Below are 15,512 nucleotides of genomic sequence, written 5' to 3' on the forward strand. Positions count from 1 at the left end.
CAATCACAGTTAGTGAGGGAGGCAGAGTTACACCAGAGTGAACCAGGAGTGACACCGGAATGAACCAGGAGTCACACCGGAGTGAACCAGAATCACACCGGAGTGAACCAGGAGTTACACCGGAGTGAACCCGAAATCACACCGGAGTGAACCAGGAGTCACACCGGAGTGAACCAGGAGTGACATCGGAGTGAAACAGGAGTGACACCGGAGTGAACCAGGATGCATACCAGAGTGAACCAGGAGTCACACCGGAGTGAACCAGGAATCACAAAGAAATGAACCAGGAGTCAGACCGGAGTGAACCAGGAGTCAGACCGGAGTAAATCCGAAATCACACCGGAGTGAAGCAGGTGTCACCCCAGGACAGCGAGTGAACCAGGAGTCACGGGGCCGGTCTCCGATTCTCGGAATGGGAACGTTGCTGGCAACGGCGGTATTTATTGCCCATCCCAAGTTGCCCCTCGAGATGGCGGGAGAGGAAAGAGAAGCCATTGCAAGTGATTCCCTCGCTACGATTAGACATACAAGAATGGAACCAGGTCCCACCCAGCTGGACGACAGTGAAGAGACATTGGAGGAGGATGGTGTGGTTGACGGTGTGAAAGGCTGCAGGCAGGTCGAGAAGGACGAGGAGGGATAGTTTACCTTTGTCACAGACACATAGAATATCACTTGTGACTTTGATAAGATCTGTGTCCGTACTGTAGCGGGGCAGAAACCCGATTGCCAGAACTCCATGTGGGAATCCCGGCAAAGATGGGAATGAGCACTTGAAAAGGATGGATTTGCAGAACTATGGGGTTCGAGAAGAGGAGTGGGACTATTAAAGCGAGTACTTTTTAAGAGATAGCACGTCCACGATGGGCCCAATGGTCTACTTCTGTACTGATGATTCGATGAGGATCCGGGCTTGGCTGTGCCTCTCAGGTGAATACACTGTCGAGGGTCACTAACCCGGCTCGATGCTCGAGCAATGAGCCCCCCGCAGGGTGAAGTAGCAGAGGGCGGCCGATGCCCTTTAACCCCCGACCCCCAGCCGGAATGAGCGAGGGAAGGGGAGAACTGCCCAGAGTAAAAACACAACGTGATATACGGCCACCGCCATCTGCGACAGGCGTTTCCCGCTCACCTCTTTCTCCACCGCTTTTGTGCTGAAATACAGGGTGATCCTGTTAAAATGCTCCGATTTAACCCATTGCCTGGAGGGGAAAGACACAGAGGTTAAATAATCAATCCTTCACCAGCCTTCCCATCTCTTACAACAAGTTTTACAGAGGGAGTCTCTCCGTCAGGGACCCCTTTTAAAGAGGGAGTCTCTCCGTCAGGGACCCCTTTTAAAGAGGGAGTCTCTCCGTCAGGGGCCCCTTTTAAAGAGGGTGTCTCTCCGTCAGGGACCCCTTTTAAAGAGGGAGTCTCTCCGTCAGGGGCCCCTTTTAAAGAGGGTGTCTCTCCGTCAGGGACCCCTTTTAAAGAGGGAGTCTCCGTCAGGGACCTCTTTTAAGGAGGGAGTCTCTCCATCAGGGACCCATTTTAAAGAGGGAGACTCTCCGCCAGGGACCCCTTTTAAAGAGGGAGTCACTCCGTCAGGGACCCCTTTTAAAGAGGGAGTCACTCCCTCAGGGACTCCTTTTAAAGAGGGAGACTCCGTCAGGGGCCCCTTTTAAAGAGGGAGTCTCTCCGTCAGGGACCTCTTTTAAGGAGGCAGTTTCTCCATCTGGGACCCCTTTGAAAGAAGGAGTCTATCCTTCAGGGACCCCTTTTAAAGAGGGAGTCACTCCCTCAGGGACTCCTTTTAAAGAGGGAGTCACTCCTTCAGGGACTCCTTTTAAAGAGGGAGTCACTCCTTCAGGGACCCCTTTTAAAGAGGGAGACTCCGTCAGGGACCCCTTTTAAAGAGGGAGTCACTCCCTCAGGGACTCCTTTTAAAGAGGGAGTCTCCGTCAGGGACCCCTTTTAAAGAGGGAGTCACTCCCTCAGGGACTCCTTTTAAAGAGGGAGTCACTCCTTCAGGGACCCCTTTTAAAGAGGGAGACTCTCCACCAGGGACCCCTTTTAAAGAGGGATTCTCTCCGTCAGGGACCCCTTTTAAAGAGGGAGTCTCTCCGTCAGGGACCCCTTTTAAAGAGGGAGTCTCTCCGTCAGGGACCCCTTTTAAGGAGGGAGTCTCTCCGTCAGGGACCCCTTTTAAGGAGGGAGACTCTCCGCCAGGGACCCCTTTTAAAGAGGGAGTCTCTCCGTCAGGGACCCCTTTAAAGGAGGGAGTCTCTCCGTCAGGGACCCCTTTTAAGGAGGCAATTTCTCCATCTGGGACTCCTTTGAAAGAAGGAGTCTATCCTTCAGGGACCCCTTTTAAAGAGGGAGTCACTCCCTCAGGGACTCCTTTTAAAGAGGGAGTCACTCCTTCAGGGACTCCTTTTAAAGAGGGAGTCACTCCTTCAGGGACCCCTTTTAAAGAGGGAGACTCCGTCAGGGACCCCTTTTAAAGAGGGAGTCACTCCGTCAGGGACTCCTTTTAAAGAGGGAGTCTCCGTCAGGGACCCCTTTTAAAGAGGGAGTCACTCCCTCAGGGACTCCTTTTAAAGAGGGAGTCACTCCTTCAGGGACCCCTTTTAAAGAGGGCGACTCTCCACCAGGGACCCCTTTTAAAGAGGGATTCTCTCCGTCAGGGACCCCTTTTAAAGAGGGAGTCTCTCCGTCAGGGACCCCTTTTAAAGAGGGAGTCTCTCCGTCAGGGACCCCTTTTAAGGAGGGAGTCTCTCCGTCAGGGACCCCTTTTAAGGAGGGAGACTCTCCGCCAGGGACCCCTTTTAAAGAGGGAGTCTCTCCGTCAGGGACCCCTTTAAAGGAGGGAGTCTCTCCGTCAGGGACCCCTTTTAAGGAGGCAAATTCTCCATCTGGGACTCCTTTGAAAGAAGGAGTCTATCCTTCAGGGACCCCTTTTAAAGAGGGAGTCTCTCCCTCAGGGACCCCTTTTAAAGAGGGAGTCACTCTGCCAGGGACCCCTTTTAAAGAGGGAGTCTCTCCGCCAGGGAACCCTTTTAAAGAGGGAGACTCCGTCAGGGACCCCTTTTAAAGAGGGAGTCACTCTGCCAGGGACCCCTTTTAAGGAGGGAGACGCTCCGCCAGGGACCCCTTTTAAAGAGGGAGTCTCTCCGTCAGGGACCCCTTTAAAGGAGGGAGTCTCTCCGTCAGGGACCCCTTTTAAGGAGGCAGTTTCTCCATCTGGGACTCCTTTGAAAGAAGGAGTCTATCCTTCAGGGACCCCTTTTAAAGAGGGAGTCTCTCCCTCAGGGACCCCTTTTAAAGAGGGAGTCACTCTGCCAGGGATCCCTTTTAAAGAGGGAGTCTCTCCGCCAGGGACCCCTTTTAAAGAGGGAGTCTCTCCGCCAGGGACCCCTTTTAAAGAGGGAGTCACTCTGCCAGGGACCCCTTTTAAAGATGGAGACTCTCCGCCAGGGACTCCTTTTAAAGAGGGAGTCTCTCTGCCAGGGACCCCTTCACCATTCTGCCCAGGCAGTTTATCCATGGGAAGACCAGCGCTGGAGATGAGCGAGAGGCAGTATGGCCTCTCAGCCAGTAGATGGCAGTGATGTCCTATACCAACAAACGTCCAGTTACTGAATGCAACCTTGGTGGGGAGGCAGGGTCAGTCACTGTGGGGTCAAGCTGGGCCCAAGAGGGAAAAGTGCCCCCTCTGAATTGGGTTACTTGACCTGGGCAGGACCCACTGAGCTCTGGGCGGGGATTGTGGGAGGGGGATTGTATAACACACTGCCCCGGCAGAGGCTGAGAGGGGGAGATCGGTGGGGTTTTCGATGCTTAAACTCCGCCGTGCCCCCTGTGCCCACACTCAGCGTCCCGCAGTCCTCAGCTCTGACTTTCAGCCACTGAACTTTGAGTGAGTGAAGTGCAGGGATGGGGTGGGAGGAGGGGGAGTGAGAATGACAGAGAGAGGAGACAGTGGGAGAGAAGTGAGAGGAGATGGAGAGAGAGTGAGAGAAGGGGAGAGAAAGTGATGAGAGAGATAGAGACAGTCTGGGAGGAAGATGGAGAGAGAAAGGCAGAGAGCTGGAGAGAGGGAGAGTGACTGAGACAGAGAAGAGATCGAAAGAAGGAGAGAAACAGAGATGGAAACAGAGAGAGGAGAGAGATTGACAAAGTAAGAATGACAGAGAGTGACAGGGTGGAGGCTGAGACAGAGACAGAAATAGAGAGATAGAGAGGGAGAGCGATAGTGATAGAGAGAGAGAGAGCGAGACAGTCACAGGGATATATTGAAAGACAGAGAGACAGTCAGAGAGAGAGAGAGACAGAGAGAGAGAAAAACACACAGAGAGAAAAGAGGGAAACATGGAAGAGGCTGAGACAGAGACAGGAACAGAGATAGAGAGACAGAGAGAGAGAGAGAGAGACAGAGACTGAGAGAAAGAGACCATGAGAGAGAAACAGATAGACAGAGCGAGAGATAGATGGACAGACAGACAGAGAGAAACAGATACAGAGAGACAGAGACTGACAGAGACAGAGAGAGAGAGAGAGAGAGAGATAGGAAGAAAGACAGAGGGAGAGATAGAGTGAGAAGGAGGGAGACAGAGAGAGGGAGTTGAAAGGTCAGATGTCCCTGTCACCGAGTAGGTGATCCTTGTGTCACCAGCCTCACCCCTTGTTTGACCCGGTCTCTGCCTCGCTGTCTCTGTGCCCGACTAGCTGCTGCCACCTGATGGTTCGGGTTGAACAGTGTGGAATGGGATCATCGCACACTCGACGGCCACGTACCTCTGGGAGTTCAACCCATCGATCACTTCACTAATCTTCTCCTGAACTTCCTCTTCCAGACCCCTCTGAGACCGGTACCTGTCAACCAATCACACGGCAGTTAGCAAGTGGCAAGATCAGGAAAACAACAACAACTGGCACCCATCAATAACAACAACTGGCAACCATTGATAACAACAACTGGCACCAATCGATAACAGCTGTCACCCATCGATAACAACACCCTGTCACCCATCGATAACAGCTGTCAGCCATCGATAACAACAAGCTGGCACCCATCGATAACAGCTGTCACCCATCGATAACAACAGCTGTCACCCATCGATAACAACACCCTGTCACCCATCGATAACAGCTGTCACCCATCGATAACGACAACTGTTACCCATCGATAACAACAACTGTCACCCATCGATAACAGCTGTCACCCATCGATAACAACAAGCTGGCACCCATCAATAACAGCTGTCACCCATCGATAACAACAGCTGTCACCCATCGATAACAACAACAGTCACCCATCAATAACAACTGTCACCCATTGATAACAGCTGTCACCCATCGATAACGACAACTGTCACCCATCGATAACAATAGTCACCAATCAATAACAACAACGGGCACCCATCAATAACAACAACTGGCACCCATCAATAACAACTGTCACCAATCGTTAACAACTGTCACCCATCGATAACAACAACTGTCACCCATCGATAACAACAAATGTCACCCATCGATAACAACAGCTGTCACCTATCGATAACAACAACTGTCACCCATCGATAACAACAGCTGGCACCCATCAATAACAACAACTGGCGCCCATCGATATCAACAGCTGTCAAAGATCGATAACAACTGTCACCCATCGATAACAACAACTGGTAACCATCAATAATAACAGCTGTCACCCAAAAAATATCAACAGCTGGCACCCATCGATAACAACAGCTGGCACCCATTGAAAACAACAACTGGCACCCATCGATAACAACAACTGGCACCCATCGATAACAGCTGTCACCCATCGATAACAACAATTGTCACCTATCAATATCAACAACTGTCACCCATCGATAACAACAACTATCACCCTTCGATATCAACAACTGTCACCCTTCGATAACAACAACTGTCACCCATTGATAACAACAACTGTCACGCATCTTTAACAATAACTGTCAACCAGCGATAACAACTATCACCCATCGATAACAACAGCTGTCACCCATCGATAACAACAACTGTCACCTATCAATATCAACAACTGTCACCCATCGATAACAACAACTATCACCCTTCGATATCAACAACTGTCACCCTTCGATAACAACAACTGTCACCCATTGATAACAACAACTGTCACGCATCTTTAACAATAACTATCACCCATCGATAACAACAGCTGTCACCCATCGATAACAACAGCTGTCACCCATCGCTAACAACAACTGTCACCCATCGATAACAGCTGTCACCCATCGATAACAACAACTGGCACCCATCAAAAACAATAACTGCCACCCATTGATAACAGCTGTCACCCATCGATAAAAACAACTGTCACCCATCGATAACAACAACTGTCACCAATCAATAACAACAACTGGCACCCATCAATAACAACAACTGTCACCCATCAATAACAACTGTAAACAATCATTAACAACAGCTGTCACCCATCGATAACAACACCCTGTCACCCATCGATAACAGCTGTCACCCATCGATAACAACAACTGTTACCCATCGATAACAACAACTGTCACCCATCGATAACAGCTGTCACCCATCCATAACAACAGCTGTCACCCATCGATAACAACAACTGTCACCCATCGATAACAACAGCTGGCACCCATTGATAACAACAGCTGGCACCCATCGATAACAACAGCTGGCACCCATTGATAACAGCTGTCACCCATCGATAACAACAGCTGTCACCCATCGATAACAACAACTGTCACCCATCGATAACAACAACTGTCACCCATCAATAAGAACAGCTGGCACCCATTGATAACAACAGCTGGCACCCATTGATATCAGCAACTGGCACCCATCGATAACAGCTGTCACCCATCGATAACAACAGCTGTCACCCATCGTATAACAACAACTGTCACCCATCGATAACAGCTGTCACCCATCGATAACAATAACTGTCACCCATCAATAACAACAACTGTCACCCATTGATAACAGCTGTCACACATCGATAACAACAACTGTCACCCATCGATAACAACAACTGTCACCAATCAATAACAACAACTGGCACCCATCAATAACAACAACTGGCACCCATCAATAACAAATGTCACCCATCGTTAACAACTGTCACCCATCGATAACAACAACTGTCACCCATCGATAACTACAACTGCCACCCATCGATAACAACAACTGTCACCCATCGATAACAACAGCTGGCACCCATCGATAACAACAACTGGCGCCCATCGATATCAACAGCTGTCAAAGATCGATAACAACTGTCACCCATCGATAACAACAAAAGGCAACCATCAATAATAACAGCTGTCACCCATCGATATCAACAGCTGGCACACATCGATATCAACAGCTGGCACCCATCGAGAACAACAACTGGCACCCATCGATAACAACAACTGGCACCCTTCGATAACAGCTGTCACCCATCGATAACAACAGCTGTCACCCATCGATAACAACAACTGTCACCCATCGATAACAGCTGTCACCCATTGATAACAACAACTGTCACCCATCAATATCAACAACTGTCACCCATTAATAACAACAGCTGTCACCCATCGATAACAACAACTGCAACCCATCGATAACAACAACTGTCACCCAATGATAACAGCTGCCACCCACCAATAACAACAATTGGCACCCATCGATAACAACAGCTGTCACCCATCGATAACAACAACTGTCACCCAATGATAAGAACAACTGTCACCCAATGATAAGAACAACTGTCACCCATCGATAACAACAGCTGTCACCCATCGATAACAAACACTGTAACCCATTGACAACAACAACTGTCACCCAATGATAACAGCTGTCACCAATCGATAACAACAGCTGTCACCCATCGATAACGGCTGTCACCCATCCATAACAACAACTGTCACCCACCGATAACAACAGCAGTACCCATCGATAACAACAACTGTCACCCATCGATAACAACAACTGTCACTCATTAATAACAGCTGTCACCCATTGACAACAACAGCTGTCACCCATTGATAACAACTGTCACCCATCGATAACAACAGCTGTCACCCATCGACAACAACTGTCACCTATTGATAACAACAGCTGTCACCCATCGATAATAACAACTGTCACTCATTGATAAAAGCTGTTACCCATCGGTAACAACAGCTGTCTCCCATTGATAACAACTGTCACCCATCGATAACAACAACTGTCACCCATCGAGAACAACAACGGTCACCCATTGATAACAACAGCTGTCACCCATTGACAACAGGTGACACCCATTGATAACAACAACTGGCACTCATCGATAACAACAACTGGCACCCATCGATAGCAACAGCTATCACCTATCGATAACAACAGCTGTCTCCCATTGATAACAACTGTCACCCATCGATAACAACAACTGTCACCCATCGATAACAACAACGGTCACCCATCGATAACAACAACGGTCACCCATCGATAACAACAACGGTCACCCATCGATTACAACAACTGTCACCCATTGGCAACAGCTGACACCCATCGATAACAACAACTGGCACCCATCGATAGCAACAGCTGTCACCCTTCGATAACAAGTGTCACACATCGATAACAGCAGCTGTCACCCATCGATAACAACAGGCACCCAACGATAACAGCTGTCACCCATCGATAACAACTGTCACCCATCAATAACAACAACTATCACCCATCGATAACAACAACTGTCACCCATCGATAACAACAGCTGTCACCCATCGATAATAAACACTATCCCCCATTGACAACAACAACTGTTACCCAATGATAACAGCTGTCACCCATCGATAACAGCTGTCACCCACCCATAACAACAACTGGCACCCATTGATAACAACAACCGTCACCCATCGATAACAACAACTGTCACCCATCGATAACAACAGCTGTCACCCATCGATAACAAACAAAGTCACCCACTGACAACAACAACTGGCACCCATCGATAACAGCAGCTGGCACTCATCGATAACAACAACTGGCAACCATCAATAAAAGCTGTCACCCATCGATAACAACAGCAGTCACCCATCGATAACAACAACTGTCACCCATCGATAACAACTGTCAGCCATCGATAACAACAAGCTGGCACCCATCGATAACAACAGCTGGCACCCATCGATAACAACTGTCAGCCATCGATAACAACAAGCTGGCACCCATCGATAACAACAGCTGGCACCCATCGATAACAACAACTGGCACCCATCGATAACAGCTGTCACCCATCGATAACAACAGCTGTCACCCATCGATAACAACACCCTGTCACCCATCGATAACAGCTGTCACCCATCGATAACAACAACTGTTACCCATCGATAACAACAACTGTCACCCATCGATAACAGCTGTCACCCATCCATAACAACAGCTGTCACCCATCGATAACAACAACTGTCACCCATCGATAACAACAGCTGGCACCCATGATAACAACAGCTGGCACCCATCGATAACAACAGCTGGCACCCATTGATAACAGCTGTCACCCATCGATAACAACAGCTGTCTCCCATCGATAACAACAACTGTCACCCATCGATTACAACAACTGTCACCCATCAATAAGAACAGCTGGCACCCATTGATAACAACAGCTGGCACCCATTGATATCAGCAACTGGCACCCATCGATAACAGCTGTCACCCATCGATAACAACAGCTGTCACCCATCGTATAACAACAACTGTCACCCATCGATAACAGCTGTCACCCATCGATAACAACAACTGTCACCCATCAATAACAACAACTATCACCCATTGATAACAGCTGTCACACATCGATAACAACAACTGTCACCCATCGATAACAACAACTGTCACCAATCAATAACAACAACTGGCACCCATCAATAACAACAACTGGCACCCATCAATAACAAATGTCACCCATCGTTAACAACTGTCACCCATCGATAACAACAACTGTCACCCATCGATAACTACAACTGCCACCCATCGATAACAACAACTGTCACCCATCGATAACAACAGCTGGCACCCATCGATAACAACAACTGGCGCCCATCGATATCAACAGCTGTCAAAGATCGATAACAACTGTCACCCATCGATAACAACAAAAGGCAACCATCAATAATAACAGCTGTCACCCATCGATATCAACAGCTGGCACACATCGATATCAACAGCTGGCACCCATCGAGAACAACAACTGGCACCCATCGATAACAACAACTGGCACCCATCGATAACAGCTGTCACCCATCGATAACAACAGCTGTCACCCATCGATAACAACAACTGTCACCCATCGATAACAGCTGTCACCCATCGATAACAACAACTGTCACCCATCAATATCAACAACTGTCACCCATTAATAACAACAGCTGTCACCCATCGATAACAACAATTGGCACCCATCGATAACAACAGCTGTCACCCATCGATAACAACAACTGTCACCCAATGATAAGAACAACTGTCACCCATCGATAACAACAGCTGTCACCCATCGATAACAAACACTGTAACCCATTGACAACAACAACTGTCACCCAATGATAACAGCTGTCACCAATCGATAACAACAGCTGTCACCCATCGATAACGGCTGTCACCCATCCATAACAACAACTGTCACCCACCGATAACAACAGCAGTCACCCATCGATAACAACAACTGTCACCCATCGATAACAACAACTGTCACTCATTAATAACAGCTGTCACCCATTGACAACAACAGCTGTCACCCATTGATAACAACTGTCACCCATCGATAACAACAGCTGTCACCCATCGACAACAACTGTCACCTATTGATAACAACAGCTGTCACCCATCGATAATAACAACTGTCACTCATTGATAAAAGCTGTTACCCATCGGTAACAACAGCTGTCTCCCATTGATAACAACTGTCCCCCATCGATAACAACAACTGTCACCCATCGATAACAACAACGGTCACCCATTGATAACAACAGCTGTCACCCATTGACAACAGGTGACACCCATTGATAACAACAACTGGCACTCATCGATAACAACAACTGGCACCCATCGATAGCAACAGCTATCACCTATCGATAACAACAGCTGTCTCCCATTGATAACAACTGTCACCCATCGATAACAACAACTGTCACCCATCGATAACAACAACGGTCACCCATCGATAACAACAACGGTCACCCATCGATTACAACAACTGTCACCCATTGGCAACAGCTGACACCCATCGATAACAACAACTGGCACCCATCGATAGCAACAGCTGTCACCCATTGATAACAGTTGTCACCCTTCGATAACATGTGTCACACATCGATAACAACTGTCACACATCGATAACAACTGTCACCCATCAATAACAACAACTATCACCCATCGATAACAACAACTGTCACCCATCGATAACAACAGCTGTCACCCATCGATAATAAACACTATCCCCCATTGACAACAACAACTGTTACCCAATGATAACAGCTGTCACCCATCGATAACAGCTGTCACCCACCCATAACAACAACTGGCACCCATTGATAACAACAACCGTCACCCATCGATAACAACAACTGTCACCCATCGATAACAACAGCTGTCACCCATCGATAACAAACAAAGTCACCCACTGACAACAACAACTGGCACCCATCGATAACAGCAGCTGGCACTCATCGATAACAACAACTGGCAACCATCAATAAAAGCTGTCACCCATCGATAACAACAGCAGTCACCCATCGATAACAACAACTGTCACCCATCGATAACAGCTGTCACCCATCGATAACAACAACTGTCACCCATCAAAAACAACAACTGTCACCCATCGATAACAACAGCTGTCACCCATCGATAACAACAACTGTCACCCATCGATAACAACAACTGTCACCCATCGATAACAGTTGTCACCCTTCGATAACAAGTGTCACACATCGATAACAACAACTGTCACCCATCGATAACAGTTGTCACCCTTCGATAACAAGTGTCACACATCGATAAAAACAACTGTCACCCATCGATTACAACTATCACCCATCGATAACAACAACTGGCACCCATCAATAACAACAGCTGTCACCCATTGATAACAACAACTGTCACCCATCAATAACAACTGGTACACATTGATAACAATAGTTGTCACCCATCGATAACAACTGTCACCCATCAAGAACAACAGCTGTCACCCATTGACAACAGCTGACACCCATCGAAAACAACAACTGGCACCCATCGATAACAACAACTAGCACCCATCGATAACAAGAGCTGTCATTCATCGATAACAACTGTCACCCATCAATAACAACAGCTGTCACCCATCAATAACAACAACTGACACCCATCGATAACAACAGCTGTCATCCATCGATAACAACTGTCACCCATCAATAACAACAGCAGTCACCCATCGATAACAACAACTGTCACCCATCGATAACAACAACTGTCACTCATTGATAACAGCTGTCACACATTGATAACAACTGTCACCCATCGATAACAACAACGGTCACCCATCGATAACAACAGCTGTCACCCATTGAAAACAGCTGACACCCATCGATAACAACAACTGTCACCCATCAATAACAACAGCTGGCACCCATTGATAACAACAGCTGGCACCCATCGATAACAACAACTGGCACCCATCGATAACAGCTGTCACCCATCGATAACAACAGCTGTCACCCATCGATAACAACAACTGTCACCCATCGATAACAGCTGTCACCCATCGATAACAACAACTGTCACCCATCAATAACAACAACTGTCACCCATTGATAACAGCTGTCACCCATCGATAACAACAACTGTCACCCATCGATAACAACAACTGTCACCAATCTATAACACCAACTGTCACCCATCAATAACAACAACTGGCACCCATCAATAACAAATGTCACCCATCGTTAACAACTGTCACCCATCGATAACAACAACTGCCACCCATCGATAACAACAACTGTCACCCATCGATAACAACAGCTGGCACCCATCAATAACAACGACTGGCGCCCATCGATATCAACAGCTGTCAAAGATCGATAACAACTGTCACCCATCGATAACAACAACTGGCAACCATCAATAATAACAGCTGTCACCCATCGATATCAACAGCTGGCACACATCGATATCAACAGCTGGCAACCATCGATAACAACAACTGGCACCCATCGATAACAACAACTGGCACCCATCGATAACAGCTGTCACCCATCGATAACAACAGCTGTCACCCATCGATAACAACAACTGTCACCCATCGATAACAGCTGTCACCCATCGATAACAACAGCTGTCACCCATCGATAACAACAACTGCAACCCATCGATAACAACAACTGTCACCCAATGATAACAGCTGTCACCCATCGATAACAACAACTGTCACCCAATGATAAGAACAACTGTCACCCATCGATAACAACAGCTGTCACCCATCGATAACAACAACTGTCACCCAATGATAAGAACAACTGTCACCCATCGATAACAACAGCTGTCACCCATCGATAACAAACACTGTAACCCATTGACAACAACAACTGTCACCCAATGATAACAGCTGTCACCGATCGATAACAACAGCTGTCACCCATCGATAACGGCTGTCACCCATCCATAACAACAACTGTCACCCACCGATAACAACAGCAGTCACCCATCGATAACAACAACTGTCACCCATCGATAACAACAACTGTCACTCATTAATAACAGCTGTCACCCATTGACAACAACAGCTGTCACCCATTGATAACAACTGTCACCCATCGATAACAACAGCTGTCACCCATCGACAACAACTGTCACCTATTGATAACAACAGCTGTCACCCATCGATAATAACAACTGTCACTCATTGATAAAAGCTGTTACCCATCGGTAACAACAGCTGTCTCCCATTGATAACAACTGTCACCCATCGATAACAACAACTGTCACCCATCGATAACAACAACGGTCACCCATTGATAACAACAGCTGTCACCCATTGACAACAAGGGACACCCATCGATAACAACAACTGGCACCCATCGATAACAACAACTGGCACCCATCGATAGCAACAGCTATCACCTATCGAGAACAACAGCTGTCTCCCATTGATAACAACTGTCACCCATCGATAACAACAACTGTCACCCATCGATTACAACAGCTGTCACCCATTGACAACAGCTGACACCCATCGATAACAACAACTGGCACCCATCGATAACAACAACTGGCACCCATCGATAACAACAGCTGTCACCCATTGATAACAGTTGTCACCCTTCGATAACAAGTGTCACACATCGATAACAACTGTCACACATCGATAACAACTGTCACCCATCAATAACAACAACTATCACCCATCGATAACAACAACTGTCACCCATCGATAACAACAGCTGTCACCCATCGATAATAAACACTATCCCCCATTGACAACAACAACTGTTACCCAATGATAACAGCTGTCACCCATCGATAACAGCTGTCACCCACCCATAACAACAACTGGCACCCATTGATAACAACAACCGTCACCCATCGATAACAACAACTGTCACCCATCGATAACAACAGCTGTCACCCATCGATAACAAACAAAGTCACCCACTGACAACAACAACTGGCACCCATCGATAACAGCAGCTGGCACTCATCGATAACAACAACTGGCAACCATCAATAAAAGCTGTCACCCATCGATAACAACAGCAGTCACCCATCGATAACAACAACTGTCACCCATCGATAACAGCTGTCACCCATCGATAACAACAACTGTCACCCATCAAAAACAACAACTGTCACCCATCGATAACAACAGCTGTCACCCATCGATAACAACAACTGTCACCCATCGATAACAACAACTGTCACCCATCGATAACAGTTGTCACCCTTCGATAACAAGTGTCACACATCGATAACAACAACTGTCACCCATCGATAACAGTTGTCACCCTTCGATAACAAGTGTCACACATCGATAAAAACAACTGTCACCCATCGATTACAACTATCACCCATCGATAACAACAACTGGCACCCATCAATAACAACAGCTGTCACCCATTGATAACAACAACTGTCACCCATCAATAACAACTGGTACACATTGATAACAATAGTTGTCACCCATCGATAACAACTGTCACCCATCAAGAACAACAGCTGTCACCCATTGACAACAGCTGACACCCATCGAAAACAACAACTGGCACCCATCGATAACAACAACTAGCACCCATCGATAACAAGAGCTGTCATTCATCGATAACAACTGTCACCCATCAATAACAACAGCTGTCACCCATCAATAACAACAACTGACACCCATCGATAACAACAGCTGTCATCCATCGATAACAACTGTCACCCATCAATAACAACAGCAGTCACCCATCGATAACAACAACTGTCACCCATCGATAACAACAACTGTCAATCATTGATAACAGCTGTCA

The 15,512-nt window shown here is 47.3% G+C and overlaps 1 protein-coding gene across 3 annotated transcripts in view; it reads right to left on the bottom strand.

The window, feature by feature from the left end:
• The window catches only part of LOC137349093 (adenylate cyclase type 2-like), a 377,997-nt gene that overhangs the window by 20,103 nt on the left and 342,382 nt on the right, over window positions 1-15,512 (bottom strand). For all 3 annotated transcript variants that reach the window (XM_068014427.1, XM_068014425.1, XM_068014426.1), the window contains 2 exons: window positions 4,780-4,857; window positions 1,133-1,202 (listed from right to left, as the gene is read on the bottom strand). In XM_068014427.1, the coding sequence (XP_067870528.1) occupies window positions 1,133-1,202; window positions 4,780-4,857 (148 nt within the window). The remainder of the gene's footprint in view (window positions 1-1,132; window positions 1,203-4,779; window positions 4,858-15,512) is intronic.

The sequence above is a fragment of the Heterodontus francisci genome, chromosome 34, assembly GCF_036365525.1.
Source record: "Heterodontus francisci isolate sHetFra1 chromosome 34, sHetFra1.hap1, whole genome shotgun sequence".
NCBI classification, from domain to species: domain Eukaryota; kingdom Metazoa; phylum Chordata; class Chondrichthyes; order Heterodontiformes; family Heterodontidae; genus Heterodontus; species Heterodontus francisci.